This window comes from Capra hircus, chromosome 15 (genome assembly GCF_001704415.2).
Source record: "Capra hircus breed San Clemente chromosome 15, ASM170441v1, whole genome shotgun sequence".
NCBI lineage: Eukaryota > Metazoa > Chordata > Mammalia > Artiodactyla > Bovidae > Capra > Capra hircus.
This window is the reverse complement of record NC_030822.1, coordinates 65,223,639-65,239,839: the sequence shown is the minus strand read 5'-3', so window position 1 is coordinate 65,239,839 and position 16,201 is coordinate 65,223,639. Positions and strand designations below refer to the sequence as shown.

The 16,201-nt window shown below is 36.7% G+C and overlaps 1 protein-coding gene across 3 annotated transcripts in view; it reads left to right on the top strand.

The window, feature by feature from the left end:
- Positions 1–16,201, top strand: part of ELMOD1 (ELMO domain containing 1) — an 87,503-nt gene that overhangs the window by 38,976 nt on the left and 32,326 nt on the right. For 2 of the 3 annotated variants that reach the window (XM_018059844.1, XM_018059845.1), the window contains 4 exons: positions 2,944–3,089; positions 3,227–3,255; positions 4,206–4,303; positions 8,504–8,633. In XM_018059844.1, coding sequence (XP_017915333.1) covers positions 2,944–3,089; positions 3,227–3,255; positions 4,206–4,303; positions 8,504–8,633 — 403 coding nt within the window. Of the gene's footprint in view, positions 1–2,905; positions 3,090–3,226; positions 3,256–4,205; positions 4,304–8,503; positions 8,634–16,201 lie in introns of all 3 variants that reach the window. The other variant, XM_018059846.1, reaches the window with a different exon arrangement.

Below are 16,201 nucleotides of genomic sequence, written 5' to 3'. Positions count from 1 at the left end.
GCTAAAAAGCCTCTTGATGAAAGTGAAAGAGGAGAGTGAAAAAGTTGGCTTAAAGCTCAACATTCAGAAAACAAAGATCATGGCATCCGGTCTCATCACTTCGTGGGATATAGATGGGGAAACAGTAGAAACAGTGTCAGACTTTACACTGCAGATGGTGACTGCAGCCATGAAATTAAAAGACGCTTACTCCTTAGAAGAAAAGTTATGACCAACCTAGATAGCATATTCAAAAGCAGAGACATTACTTTGCCGACTAAGGTCCGTCTAGTCAAGGCTATGGTTTTTCCTGTGGTCATGTATGGATGTGAGAGTTGGACTGTGAAGAAGGCTGAACGCCGAAGAATTGATGCTTTTGAACTGTGGTGTTGGAGAAGACTCTTGAGAGTCCCTTGGACTGCAAGGAGATCCAACCAGTCCATTCTGAAGGAGATCAACCCTGGGATTTCTTTGGAAGGAATGATGCTAAAGCTGAAGCTCCAGTACTTTGGACACCTCATGCGAAGAGTTGACTCATTGGAAAAGACTCTGATGCTGGGAGGGATTGGGGGCAGGAGGAGAAGGGGACGACCAAGGATGAGATGGCTGGATGGCATCATGGACTCAATGGACATGAGTCTGAGTGAACTCCGGGAGATGGTGGTGGACAGGGAGGCCTGGCGTGCTGCGATTCATGGCGTCGCAAAGAGTCGGACACGACTGAGCGACTGAACTGAACTGAACTGAATAGGATTAATGCCAGCCAGTCATTAATATCATTACCATTTGGCTGATAACCAGTTAATAAGGATATTGCTCAATCTTTTCTTCTGTCATAGCTATCCAATAGTTGGAAAAATAGAAAATTTTTTCAAGAGAGCAAGTTGAAGTTTTGTATAATTTCTCACTCGTAATTAAAATGTTCTGTTAATTATTTTCAGGGTTACGTTTTTTAGAAGCTGGTAATCTAAATATTAACAGATCTTAGAACATATTTAACTAAAACAGTTGAATTGCAGACTTCACAACACAGTAAATCCATTTGTTTTGTCTTCCAGTGGAATCTGATGTCATATAGAAATTTCATATGTACTTGTTTGTAATCATTTTGGTGATCACTGTTATAACTTTCTTTTTTCTTAAAATAATGTGTATTATTTCTTAAAATAATGTATATTAAAAAAGAAAATTACTTAACCAGAAAAGCAAGTAAAAATTACTCATAATTCCATTACCCAGAAAAACCTCTGTTAACCTTTTTGTTGTATATCCTGACAATCTTTTTCTCCTTGTTTGTATATCATCATTAAATTGTTTTTGTTTTATTTATAATAAGAAAAGATATATTATTCCATATATGTTCTTTGGATATTTTATGTTATTAGGTACTCTAGAATCCAATTTTATTATCTACAAGGATTCTCTCATATTTTAGTACAGCAGTTTTGGTTACTTATATGTTTCCTCTGTTCCCTTTGCATATATGATATTAACTGCATGCTTTTGTACAAGTTAGTTTGTTGGAATTGTTGTTTTTAACAGGCTGTTCAGATTATTGGAGCCAGAGCAACTGAACAAAGGAACACAATTAAGGTGTTTGTTCAAATCAGGGATTCATCACATCATTGAGGCTTAACTACACTAATTAATTAATTAGTTAACTACACTAATTCATCTGAATGACCCTGGATCACCTTATGTTAGAATTGGAGAAAATTAGTGAACATGTGAGAAAAATATCTTTTAGAAATGACACCAATAAGAAGTATTATAAATAATTCTGCCTTCTAGGAAAATAACTCTACCTTCTAGGGAAACTCTAGTATTCAGAGAAGATGAGTTGAATACAAGTTCCTGGATAATAAATCTTTACCTCTATAGCCTGAGTCATTTGAGACTCCGAACAGTATCATGAAGTAGTAGACATATTAAAAACTAAATATGTGGACTTACATATTAAGTATGTAGACTCATGTATTAAATATATAGACTCATATTAAAAACTAAAAGTTGGCATAAAACTCAAATTCACATGTGCCAGAGACATTGTGGATAAGTACATGATTGGTGACAATATACTTTATAGTTTGTCCAGTAAAGTATAGTTCCGGTACTTTATTGAAGTGAGATAGGGTGTACAATGAAGAAAACTTTGTTTAGCAGGAGCCAGGAACAAACTTGTCAAGAGGGGGAGATTTTGGAAAGTTTAAATCAGAATGCTGGAGAACCAAAGGTCAACATGCTTGTTCAGTGAGCTGATGAGGAGGCATTCTGGCACATCCGAGAAGTATTCATGTTGATGTATGGCAAAACCAATACAGTATCATAAAGTAAAATTTCAAAAAAAAGAAAGAAGTATTGGATTGGTCAGCAGAAAAGACAGGTGGCCACACGATCAAGCATCAGAGGACAGTAGTACCAAAACAAAAGCAGAGGAAAGGAGAAAAATGGGAGCAAGGGAAGAAATAAACAGCAGCCAAAAAAGGCACCAAGGAAAAGCTGGAAATTTACTAGGGTGAGCTGAGAGGCTGTTCATGGAGGCAGAAGATGAGAGTTGATATAGCATGTTCTTCCCCATGTCTATAGGAGAGACAGCTTCTAAAACAGAAGGATTCTGTATTTGAGGTACTGATTTGTTTTAAAAATATTTTTAGGCAAAGGTAGGAAAAGAAAGGATTCCCATGCTTCACTCTCTGTTGGTGTATAAAATTTACTAGAGTAGGCATTCTGGAGCTTGCTGTCATAGTAGGTATGTCCTTACAGGACACTAAGGCTTCACTCCTGATGATGGATTTTGTAGCTACCTCAAATAAAGTAACAAGGGATTGAAATAATGAAATATGCTTGTGAACCCAAGAAGTCTAATGGTTGATTTTCTTCTGGGCTTGTTGCTTGCTGGTGGTGGCTGCTTTCTATTCTCTTCCAGAGTTCTGTTGGAAGAGTGCTATCTTTTATTTTTGACAGAATGCTGATCCAGGTGTGCCTGTATTTTTATTGTAAATTTTTGTGGCGTTGCCTGAAATTTGTAATGAGAAAACTGACTGGAAGATGTGAACTGCAACGAATCTGTTATAATACCAAGCCTGGAGCTTCTAGAACCATGAAAATTGGTAAGCATGAAACAAAGAAGTAAGCAAAATGTAGGCTTTCTGTAATTGAGGATACAGTGTTATATTTCAGTACAATAATTGTAAACCACTTGTAAAAGATGATATTTGAATAGCTTTTAAAATTATCTCTTTTCCAGAAACATCACTGAGAGATTCAAAAAGTAAGGTAAGTAAAATTGTTTCTGTATTTTTCAGCAACTTCTCACTTGGAAGCTTACCTCCAATCATCCAAAAGTAAAAATTTTAAGAAACAAAATATACCTTTGGCTATGGGCTTCCCATCCAATGATGGCTCAGATGGTAGAGTCTGCCTGCAATGCAGGAGACTCAGGTTCAATCCCTGGGTCAGGAATATTCCCTGGGGAAAGAAATGGCAACCCCCTCCAGTATTCTTGCCTGGGAAATCCCATGGACAGAGAGCCTGGCAGGCTACAGTCCATGCGGTCACAAAGAGTTGGACACAGCTGAGAAGAAAGAATTTTTTCCCATCACAAACCACTGTGCTTTTTATCTAAAAGCAGGCACTCATGAATTTCCAGACAGATTTATGCTGCACATATTACTTCATTGTTGAATTCATCCCTTTTATATCTCATTCCAAATCATAAATATTCTGTGGAAATAAGAGAAGTGTTATCTCTCTGCTAGTTCCTCAATATCCAAATCATTTAACTTTATACTCAAGATTTTCCAAGCCACTATGCTAGATTTATGGCATATAGTTAAGCATCCACATAAGAAAGAAAAATTTGTTTCTTAAGATTCTTGAATATTTAACTTTGACATTCTTAAGACTGTATCTCCCATGTACTTCACACAGTCACAGACATATACTCATTAACAATGGAAACCATGTGTGTTCAGTGAGAAAAAGAAAATATAATATTTCTATGTGAGTAACCTGAAACAGATGAAAGTAGTAAAAAAAACAAGCTTATGTATTTTTGTTTTATGTTTATTACCTTAATCAGAAAAATACCAAATTTACTAGAATTTAAAGACTACATCAGTTTTGGTTTTAAGCTTTAAACAAATATTTGAAGCCCCAATTTAATTAGACCCCACTTAAGATACTAGTGTTCATGACAAGGGAACTAATTTAAACTTGTTTTCTAGCTATTACAGACTTCAGTGAGTGTTCACCCTGATGCTATTGAAAAAACTATAGACGACATCATGGAACTGAAAAAAATTAACCCTGACATAAATCCACAGTAAGAATATGTTCATTATGTTATAAATATAAAACAAGTCATATGCCACATACTTAGTATTTCTAAATATTCTGTTTCTAAATACTTTCTCACACACACTTTCTCTCTCTCTCTCCTTTCTCTGCCCCAGATAATTATCTGCATGTTTTGACTTTCAGGTGAAAAATAAAGAAAAAAGATGCATTTTTCATGTTTGTAAATAGCAGCAACTTTGTAATTCTGTTGTAATTTATGTTTATGCTTTTGAGATGCAATGAATGTAAGAAATTTGATGGACACCCTTGATATCAGAAGATGAAATAAAGGGAGCCCATTCATCAACAGTCACTCCATATGATGCCTATGTTTTACATTAACAGTAAATGTACGAATTGTAAATGTGCCTGAGCTGACTGCTCTATGAAGAATATTTTTTCAGTTCATGACAGGCTGTTAATCTTGGAGACAGTTATTACCTGCTTGTGAAGAAGATAGACATTTGTGGAAGGAGAGATGACTTTTATATGAAGACTTTAGAATTTTGTAATTAGTTGTCTTATCTTGGAAGTATTAAAATGCATTTGGCGATGTACGTGACATTTAAAATTAGCTTTATATTTTCCATTGGGTACAGGAATTTTTCTGTAAAATTTCAGTCTAAGGATATTGGGTAGAATAAATTCTGTATGCAGATACATTCAGATACAGTTTAGGTAGGTAACAGTCAAACTGTCTTTTAGATGTGCATTCTTAAGAACTTCAGATGTTACATTCAGAGTGCACTTAGCATAGGTCTCTATGTTGGAGGGATTCTAGGTACTAGCTAATTGCTCATCACAAAACTCCATTTCCACATGGTATCCATAGCATTCTTCTGCAGATGCTTCAGCTAATTAGCTGCTTTCCCTTCATTCAGCTTTATTAAATGTGATTTAATTATATAGTAAATGTCTTTTTGAAACCTACTGACTTATTTCTCTGAAATTGTGGTAAGAATGCAATTCATTTAAAATTTAAGATTACAATTAGGCATGAGAGATATATTAGACCTATAATCATACTTAGAGATTGGGTTAGATTTAATAGCAAATCTTTTCTGTCTCTTTTATGAAAGTTATAGATTTCATTCAGAAGTGTTTCCTTGTCATCTATTCTTTTGATTTCCTTTAGGAAGAAAAAACTTTTATAGGTAGTATTTAATTGCAGTTTTGGAGCATGAATTTTAAATCATTATAACTGGGCTCAAACACATCTTCATTAATCAAAATAGAAACCATTACAATCAACACATTTTTGTCAATGAAAAATGTTTGTTTATTCCTGTAGCATAAAAACCCATGCTTTGGGATTTGACAAACCCTTGGAAAGCATTTTCTGCCTCCTGCTGATTGTAGAAGCATTTTCCTTGCAAAAAGTGGTTGAGTTGCTTGAAAAAGTAGTAGTTGGATTTTGAGAGGTCAGGTGAACATAGTGGATAAGCAAAACTTCGTAGCCCAGTTTGTTCAACTTTTGAAGTCTTGCTTGTGCAACATGTGGTTGGGCATAGTCATGGAGAATTGGGCCCTTTCTGTTGGACAGTGCTGGTTGCAGGCATTGCAGTTTTCGGTGCAGATCTTCAATTTGCTGAGCATACTTCTCAGGTGTAATGGTTTCGCCAGGATTCAGAAAGCTGTAGTGCATCAGATCAGCAGCGACCACCAAACAGTGATCATGACCTTTTTTTCATGCAAGTTTGCCTGTGAGAAGTACTTTGTAGCTTCTTCTTGGTCCAGCCCCTGAGCTGGTTGTTGCCAGTTGTCATATAAAATCCACTTTCATCACACATCACAATCCAATCAAGAAAAGCTTTGTTGTTGTTACATAGAATAAAACACTTCAAAATGACAATTTTTGATTTTCGGTCAGTTCATGAGATACCCACTTATTGAGCTTATTCACCTTTCCAATTTGCTTCAAATGCTGAATGACCATAAAATGGTTGATGTTGAGTTCTTCGCCAACTTCTTGTGTTAAAAGGATCAGCTTCAACAATTGCTCTCAGTTGGTCATTGTCAGCTTCCAGTGGACTCACCATTGCGCTCCTCACTTCTGAGGCTCTCATCTTCTTTGCAAAACTTATTGAACCACCACTGCACTGTATGTTCATTAGCAGTTCCTGGGCCAAATGCATTGTTGATATTGTGAGTTGTCTCCATTGCTTTACAATCCATTTAAACTCGGATGAGAAAATTGTTCAAATTTGCTTTTTGCCTAAAACATCATTTCCATAGTCTCAAATAAATATAAACAGCATCTAATAAGTCATTAGCAAAAAACATAATGCAAGAAATGTGCATTAAAATAATGTATAGCATGGCCACATTTATGTAAGACTGTATTCCAATATCAAATGGCAAATTTCAATAATGCAGAAATTAGGGTTAGCGTTAGGGTTTAGGGTTAGGGTTAGACCCTGACTCAATAGATTTTATTTTACAGCCGAATATGAATTTCAGTGTTGTTTTTTTTTTCCAGTTTGACATTAACAAGATGTGATCTTTAAAAAATTAAATAATTTTCTGGGAAAAAAATCAAGAAATAGAGCTGGGGGAAAAACCATGTAATCTATCAAGTCATCACTACTATTAACCTTACTTTGTTTTATACATTTTTTCAGGTGCCACTTATGGTGGTGGTAAGAATTACTACTGTAAAATTGAATTGACTCCCTTGTTTTCTTTTTTATTTTTCCCACTCTCCTCTTTCCTCCAAATTAACTTTCTTCTCTGTCCTCTGTTGATTTTCTGGGTGATGAGTACCACTGTGCCTTTTTCCTAAGTTTAAATATCAGATTCAGTTTTTTTTTTTAATTGAACATTCAGTTTTATATAAATTTAGTGTTCTGGGTTATCTGACACTGCCCTCTGTGTTTGAAATAAACATACAGTCCTAAAATAAGATTTTCTGTTGCCCTCAAATTTGAGTTAAACTCTATACATCTCTTCCCTCTCAAAAAGATGGTTATGACACTGTCATTGTGATTATGATGACCCCCCCATTCCAACAAAAAATGTTTAAATTTAGTGAGTGAATTAGAAGTCAGAGTATATTGAACAGTAATTATTGGCTTGAATCATATGAAATTGCTATTGTTGAATCACAAAGTTGAATGACTATAAGGAAACTAGCAGCCATCAAATGAGTACAGGAGGGTAATTTATATAACAGTAATTTATAGAAAAACAGGATCTTGGTGATTATTTAGTCACCTGAACTCGTAATGAACTCATAATGTCATTTGACTGCTTAAGGAGACTCTATTTTACATTTTGTGTTATAGGAGAGAAAAGCAGCATTCAGATCACAGGAAATAATAATCATCTCTATGTCATGCTTGCCAGATTGATTTTTGTTCCAGTGATATGTTTTAAGGGAACTGATAATCAAACAAACTGTACATTCAGAGAAGACTGAGCAAGATCGTAAAACATCTGAAAACCATGTCCCATGAGAAGGAACTGCAGAAAGTGGGGATTTGAGATAAGACCCCTGGAGATGAGACTGGAAGAAAGAATTTGTCTTAAAATTAATAGACGTGGCAGGGAAATGTGAAAATAAATTTTCTCTGAGAACAGCATTTGAACCATTTTGTAATAAAGCACATTTGGTTTCAGCATAAGGAAAAGCATTCAGACAAGTAGAGTGGTTCGAATGGAATGGGAAATGTAGTGAGTTCTTTCTCTTGGCATTGCCTTATCTGTCAGGGGTGCTTGCAAGCAGAAGTGTTTTAATTTTTGTTGTTTTCATTTGTTTTGAAATTTCTCTTACCCCTAAGCCCCTGGGACAATTTCTTTCTCTCACACTAAATAGCTGCCCACACACACCCTTCTAAAGAGTTTCTGATATATCTACCTAAGGGAGTATAATGATCCCTAAGAAACTATGACTACCTGTATTTTCTACATCTTTCAAGTCACCTGCATAAAGAGCTCCCATGTTTTTAAGCCATATTATTGCAATTTGACTTAAGACTGGGATGAGAGGTAAATTTTAACTGACTTCCACAATTGTCCATGTGGAGTTTCAGTTAAAAATTGTGCTTCTATTAGATCCTATTTGAGCAATTTCCTAAATATTATATAAATATGAAAAGCCCTATTGTACGTACATCAAGTGAACAAATGCCAAAGAATATGTTTTGTTTTTCCTCATATGTGTTTCTTCTATTTTTTAACACCTTAGATTGGGAATCTCTCTTCAGGCTTGCCTTCTGCAAATTGTTGGCTACAGAAACCTTATTGCAGATGTGGAAAAACTGCGCAGAGAATCCTACGATTCTGATAATCCCCAACATGAAGAAATGCTTTTGAAGGTTAGTCCTTGAACACATTTCAGTTCTTCACTTAGGTCAGCTGTTTGCCAAGCCCCTGCTGTGTGCTAGGCACTGGTCTGGATGTGAGGGAAACAAAGGTGAATATGACATGAACACTGAAATAATAGGTAAAGCCTACCTTTTCTTGCTAGTTCAGATGTTGAAGGTAAATTTTTCAATAGAAAATTCATGTGAGAAGTTAAAAATAAAGCCAGTTTTCATGTGCAATCTAAAAAGGCATCAGAGGTGATTTATACCTCTCACATTTGGCTCGAGTTTAGATTATTTAGAGCTTCCCTGGTGGCTCAGATGGTAAAGAATATGCCTGCAATGCGCGAGGCCTGGGTTCGATCCCTGGGTTGGGAAGATCCCCTGGAGAAGGGAATGACAACCCCTCCAGTGGGTTCTCGCCTGGAAAATTCCATGGACAGAGGAGCCTGGTAGGCTACAGTCCATGAGGTCGCAAAGAGTCAGACACAGCTGAGCAACTATACTTTCACATTCACTTAGATTGTTTAACTGTGTTGAAAACCAATAGAAATAGCATTTGTCAAAGAGTGACCTAGGATTTCCACTTATGGCTTTTAGTAGATGTCAAAGAAGATGAAGTTGGCTTCTGCTTCCACAATAGCTCCCTGGGGAAATTACCCAAGATCTTAATACTGATTATTTATTCATGTAACTTGGAGGGTATTAAAGAGTAGGTAAAATTTATATATGGTGTATTAAAGCTGTTTGAAGAATAGTATGCAGTTTTAAACACTCCTTCTTGGCTGTCAAAGCAAAATCTTAAAAATCTTATCTGATCTGATACTGTATTATGACACATCAATAAAACTTTAAAAATGAAGACAAATCTTTAGAACTACTCATCTGAAATGTTTTATAAATTCATCTGGAAATAGATGCTCTTTAAGTTGGAGTGCTTCTTTGTCCTTTCCTAGAATTCAAAATGGCAGTAATGAAATTGGAAGAAGAAAACATTTGTTTAGCCACTTTAACTTATTTTATTAAAAAATGTAAATAGAAACTATAATTTAAAAAATGTATCCTTCTGTAATTTTGTGTGTAGTTTTTATTTTTGCGTATGTAAATGCTTAAGCAGATGACTCATTTACTACTGATTAGTGGTAGGTCTGATGTCAGTCATTAAAAGTAACAATAGTTTTATTCTTCACAATCTTTCTTCTTTTTCTCCTCTGCTTACTTTTAGCTACTTAGTGGCTGATCTCCATCTCTTTGGTTATTTTTTTCGTGTGTTCTGCTAGGGATAGTCACCTTTAATTAAATGAACTCAAAGGTGGGAAATAAGAGGTGATGAAAGAGAAAAGAAGTGTTGTAGTTAACGCACTGGCCATATGCTCCTGAACAGTTCACTAAAATGACTAAGATGCCCTCTGAATCAATGACATTTGGGTACCTGATATACATCATCTTAGTTGATCTGTTGTATGTGTCCTGGCACATAGGTTTTCAGCAAATATGAGTGAATGAATGAATTACTGAAGTCATAGATACAGATCAAGAACTTTTATGATACGACCTTTATCTGTGGTCACAATTTGAGTATGTCAGTGTTATTTTTATAGTCACAGCTATAAGAGATAGGCAGGGGGACGATTTTTGTTGTCATTTAGTAGCTAAGGTGTGTCTGACTCTTTTGTGACCATGTGTATTGTAGCCTGCTAGGCTTCTCTATCCATGGGGTTTCCCAGACAAGAATACTGGAGTGGGTTGCCATTTCCTTCTCCAGGGGATCTTCCGAACCCAGGGATCAAAGCTGTGTCTCCTGCATTGGCAGGTGGATTCTTGATGATTGTTATCTTATTTTTTTTCATCATTAACTTTATTTAAAAAAAATTTTTTATAGAGGTACTGTTGATGTACGATATTATGTTTCAGGTTATACACAATGAAAGTGAAAGTGAAAGTGGCTCAGTTGTGTCCAACTCTTTGAGACCCCGTGAACTATACAGTCCATGGAATTCTCCAGGCCAGAATGCTAGAGTGGGTAGCCTTTCCCTTCTCCAGGGGATCTTCCCAACCCAGGGACTGAACCCAAGTCTCCTGCATTACAGGAGGATTCTTTACCAACTGAACTATCAGAGAAGCCCTAAATAATAATTCATAATTTTCAAAGGTTATACTCCATTTACTTATAAAATATTGGATATATTTCCTGTGCTATACAAAATATCCTTATAGCTTATTTCATACATACTAGTTTGTATCTCTTAATCCCCTACCTTTATCTTGCCCGTCCATGCTTCCCTCTCCCAACCTGTAACCACTAGTTCTCTATATCTGTGATACTTGTTTAACGTTTTATTTACTAGTTTATTTTTTTAGGTTCCATATGTAAGTGATATCGTGTAGTATTTTTCTTTCTCTGTTTGATTTATTTCACTTAGCATAATATCATCCAAGTCCACAGGGCTGAATTCCATTGTATGTATAATATATATACCATGTCTTTATCCGTTTATCTGTTGCTGGGCACTTAGTTTGCTTCCATAGCCTGGCAACTGTAAATAATGCTGCTTTGAACGTTGCAGTACCTGTATCTTTTCAAATTAGTGTTTTCAGTTTTTTTGAACATATATCCAGGAGTGGAATTGCAGAGTCATATAGTAGTTCTACTTTTAGTTTTCTGAGAGACTGCCATACTGTTCTCAGTGGATGCACCAATTTATATTACCACCAACAGTATACAAAGGTTATCTTTCCTCTACATCCTCACCAGCACTTTTTCCTTGTGTTTTTTTTGATGATTGCCATTTTGACAGGAATGAGTAGTGAGGAATGAGGTGATATCTCATTGTGGTTTTGATTTGCATTTCTCTGAGGATTAATGATGTTGAGCATCTTTTAATGTATCTGTTGGTGAAATATATGCCTTCTTAGAAAAAAATGTTTATTCAAATCTTCTGCCTCTTTTTTAATCATATATTTTTTAAAAAATTTTATTGCAGTACAGTTGATTTACAATGTTGTGTTAGTTTCTGGGGGCTTCCTAGGTGGCTCAAGTGGTAAAGAATCCCCCTGCCAGTTCAGGATACACAAGAGATGATAGCTTCTGGTGTACAGCAAAGTGATTCAGTTTCACACACACACATATACATATTTTTTTGTATTCCTTTTCATTATGGTTTATTACAGAATACTGAACATAGTTCCCTGTGCTATACAGTAGGAATTGTTGTTTGTCCATTCTATATTTAATAGTTTGCATGTGCTAATCCCAAATTCCCAATCAATCCCTCCTTACCTACCGTCTTGGCAACCACATATCTGTTTTCTATGTTCTCAGTCTGTTTCTGTTTCATAAATAAGTTCATTTGCATCACACTTTAGATTTCACATATAAGTGATCAACAGTTCAGTTCAGTTCAGTCACTCAGTTGTGTCCGACTCTTTGCGACCCCATGAATCAGAGCACACCAGGCCTCCCTGTCCATCATCAACTCCCGGAGGTCACTCAGACTCACATCCATCGAGTCGGTGATGCCATCCAGCCATCTCATCCTCTGTCGTCCCCTTCTCCTCCTGCCCCCAATCCCTCCCAGCATCAGAGTCTTTTCCAGTGAGTCAGCTGTTCACATGAGGTGGCCAAAGTACTGGAGTTTCAGCATCACTCTTGAGTGATACCATATGATATTTGTCTTTCTCACTTACTTCCCTTAGTATGATTATCTCTTTGTTGTTGTTCAGTCAGTCAGTCATCTCTGATTCTCTGTGACCCCACGGACTGCAACATGCGAGGCTTCCCTGTCCTTCACCATCTCCCAGAATTTGCTGAAACTCATGTCCATTGAGTTGGTGATGCCATCCAATCATTTCCTCTGTCTTCCCGTTCTCCTCCGGCCTTCAATCTTTCCCAGAATCAGGGTCTTTTCCAGTGAGTCATTTCTTCCCATCAGGTGGCCAAAGTATTGGAGCTTCAGCTTCAGCATCAGTCCTTCCAATGGATATTCAGGACTGATTTCCTTTAAGATTGACTGGTTTGATCTCCTTGCTGTCCAAGGGACTCTCAACAGTCTTCTCCAACACCACAGTTTCTGCAAATGGTATTATTTCATTCTTTTTTATGGCTGAGTTGTGTTCTAGGTTTTATCCATTCATCTGTCAATGGACAGTTATGTTGCTTCTATATCTGGGCTGTTATAAATATTGCTGCTATGAACATTGAGGTACAGGTATCTTTTCAGATTATGCTTTTGTGCAGATATATGCCCAGGAATGGGATTGCTGGATCAGATGACAGGTCTATTTTTAGTCTGTGAGGAGACGCCACACTGTTTTCCACAGTAGCTATACCAGTTTACATTCCCACCAACTGTGTAGGAGGAGTCCCTTTCCCCCACACCTCTCCAGTATTTGCTATTTGTAGACGTTTTAATGATGGGCCATTCTGACCAGAGTGAAGTGATATCTCATTGTGGATTTAATTGGAACTTCTCTAATAATTAATGATGTTGAGCATTTTTTTCATATGCCTATTGGCCATCTGTATGTTTTCGTTGGAGAAATGTCTGTTTAGATCTTCTGCCCATTTTTTGGCTGGGTCGTTTGTTGTTTTGTTATTGAGTTGCATGAGCCATTTGTATATTTTAGAAACTGAGCCCTTGTTGGTTGCATTGTTTGCAGACATATTCTCCCAGTCCATAGACTGTCTTTTCATTCTGTTTATGGTTTCCTTTGCTAGGCAAAAGCTTGTAAGTTTGGTTATTCCCTGTTTATTTATTTTTGCTTGTATTTCCATTGCCTGAGGAGGTTACTGGTGCTGGACTTTGTTTATTGAGAGGTGGTTTTTTTTTTTTTTTTTTTTTGTATTACTGATTCACTTTCATTACTGGCAATAAAACTGTTTATACTTTCTATTTCTTCCCCAGTCAGCCCTAGGCGATTGCACTTTCTAGGAATTTGTCCATTTCTTCTAGGTTGTTCATTTCATTGGCATACAGTTGTTTATAGTAGTTTCCTACAATCCTTTATGGGCTTTCCTGGTGGCTCAAATGGTAAAGAGTCTGCCTGCAGTGCAGGAGACCTGGGTTTGATCCCTGAGTCAGGAAGTCCCTTGGAGAAAGAAATGGCAACCCACTCCAGTATTCTTGCCTGGGAAATCCCATGGACGGAGGAGCCTGGCTGGCTATAGTCCATGGGGTCACAAAGAGTTGGACACGACTGAGTGACTTCACTTTCTTCACTATCCTTTATATTCTGTGATGTCAGTTGTAATTACTTGTTTTTTTCCTTCTTGAGTCTAGCTAGAGGTTTATCCATTTTATCTTTTCAAAGAACTAGCTTTTAATTTCATTGATCTTTATATTGTTTTGTCTCTATTTCATTTATTTCTGCTCTGATCTTTATAATTTCTTTACTTCTACTAACTTAGGTTTTTGTTTGTTCTTGTCTTAGTTGCTTTAGATGTAAGATTAGGTCTTTATTTGAGATTTTTCTTGTTTCCTGAGGTAAGGTTGTATTAATATAAACTTCCCTCTTGAAACTACTTTTGCTGCATTCCTGGGTTTCAGATCATTGTGCTTTCATTTTGTCTCTAGGCATTTTTTGATTTTCTCTGATTTCTTCAGTGATCCATTGGTTGTTTACTTTTATATTACTTGGCCTCCTGTGTTTGTGTTTATTATAGTTTTTTCTTGTAGTTTATTGCTAATCTCATAGCATTCTGATTAGAAAATATGCTGGATATGACTTCAATTTTCTTAAATCTTTTAAGGCTGACCTTGTGGCCTAGCATGTGGTTAATCCTGAGATTAACGCTCATGAGAGTAATGTATATTTGGCTGCTTTTGAATGGAATGCTCTATAAATATCAATTAAGTTCATCTACTCTAATATGTCATTTAAGGCCTATTTCCTTATGATTTTCTGTCTGGATGATCTGTTTGTTGATGAAAGCAGAGTGTTAAGTCCCCCACTATGATTGTGCTACTGTCAATTTCTCCCTTTATGGTTGTTAGTATTTGCCTTACATATTGAAGTGCCTCCTATATTGGATGCATACATATTTACAATTGTTATATCTCCTTTTTGTATTGATCCCTTGATTATCAGAGAAGCCATTGGCAACCCACTCCAGTATTCTTGCCTGGAGAATCCCAGGGACGGGGGGGCCTGGTGGGCTGCTGTTTATGGGGTCGGACAGAGTCGGACACGACTGAAGTGACTTAGCAGCAGCAGCAGCAGCTTGATCATTATGTAGCATCCTTCTTTGTCTCTTATAACAGTCTTTGTTTTAAAGTCTATTTTGTCTGATAAGAGTGTTGCTACTCTAACTTTCCTTTGATTTTCTTTTGCGTGGAATACCTTCTTCCAACGCATCACTTTCAGTCTGTATATATCCCTACATCTGAGGTGGGTCTCTTTTAGACAGCATTTATAGGGGTCTTGCTTTAGTATCCACCCAGCCAGTCTATGTCTTTTTATTGGCACACTTAACCCATTTACACTTAAGGTAATTATTGATATGTGTATTCCTATATCAGTTTTCTTACTTGTTTTGGGTTTGTTTTTGTAGGTCTCTTTTCTTCCCTTCCTCTTTCATTTTCTTCTCTTCTGAGGACCATCTTTGGTGTAGTGTTTGGGTCACTTTTACTTTTCTGTGTGTATCTATTGTAGTTTGGAGGTTTGCTGTTCCCATAAAGTTGTGATATAAGAGTTCATCTATTTACATGGTTTTTTGTCTGTTTTGTTTTGTAAATTGCTAGTCTCTTTCCCACCTAGAGAAGTTCCTTTTGTTGCATAGCTGATCGGGTGATTCTCTTAGCTTTGCTTGTCTGTAAACCTTTTGATTTCTCTATCATATCTGAATGAGAGCCTTCTGGGTAGAGTATTCTTGGTTGTCGGTTCTTCCCTTTCATCCCTTTAAATATTTTGTGCCACTCCATTCTGTCTTGCAGAGTTTTTCCTGAGAAATCAGCTGATAACTTTATGAGAGTCCCCTTGTATGTTATGTGTAGTTTTTCCCTTTTTGCCTTTAAGATTTTATCTTTGTCTTTAATTTTTGTCAGTTTGATTACTCTGTGTCTCAGTGTGTTTCTCCTTGAGTTTGTCCTGCCTTGGACTCTATTCTATATCCTTGTTAACCATTTCTTACATCTTCTAAATCTTTGCCTCCATTTTCCCCCGACATCCTGTATCATCTTCACTAGCATTATTCTGAATTCTTTTTCTGGAAGCTTGCCTATCTCCACTTCATTTAGTTGTTTTTCTGGGATTTCATCTTTTTCTTTCCTCTGGAACAAATCTTCTACCTTTTCATTTGGTTTAACTTTCTGTGATTGTAGTTTTCTTTCTGGATGCTACAGGATTTCAGTTCTTTATGCTTCTGTCTGCCCTCTGGTTGACAAGGCAATCTAAGAGGCTTGTGCAAGCTTATTGATGGGAAGGACTGGTGGTTAGTAGAACTGTATCTTTCTCTGGTGGGCAGGACTGTGCTAAGTAAAACTATAATCTGCTGATGAGTGGGCCTGGACTCCTTTTCTGTCAGTTGTTTGGACGGAGGCAACCCAGCCCAGGAGCCAGAGGCTCTACGGTGGAGCAAATGG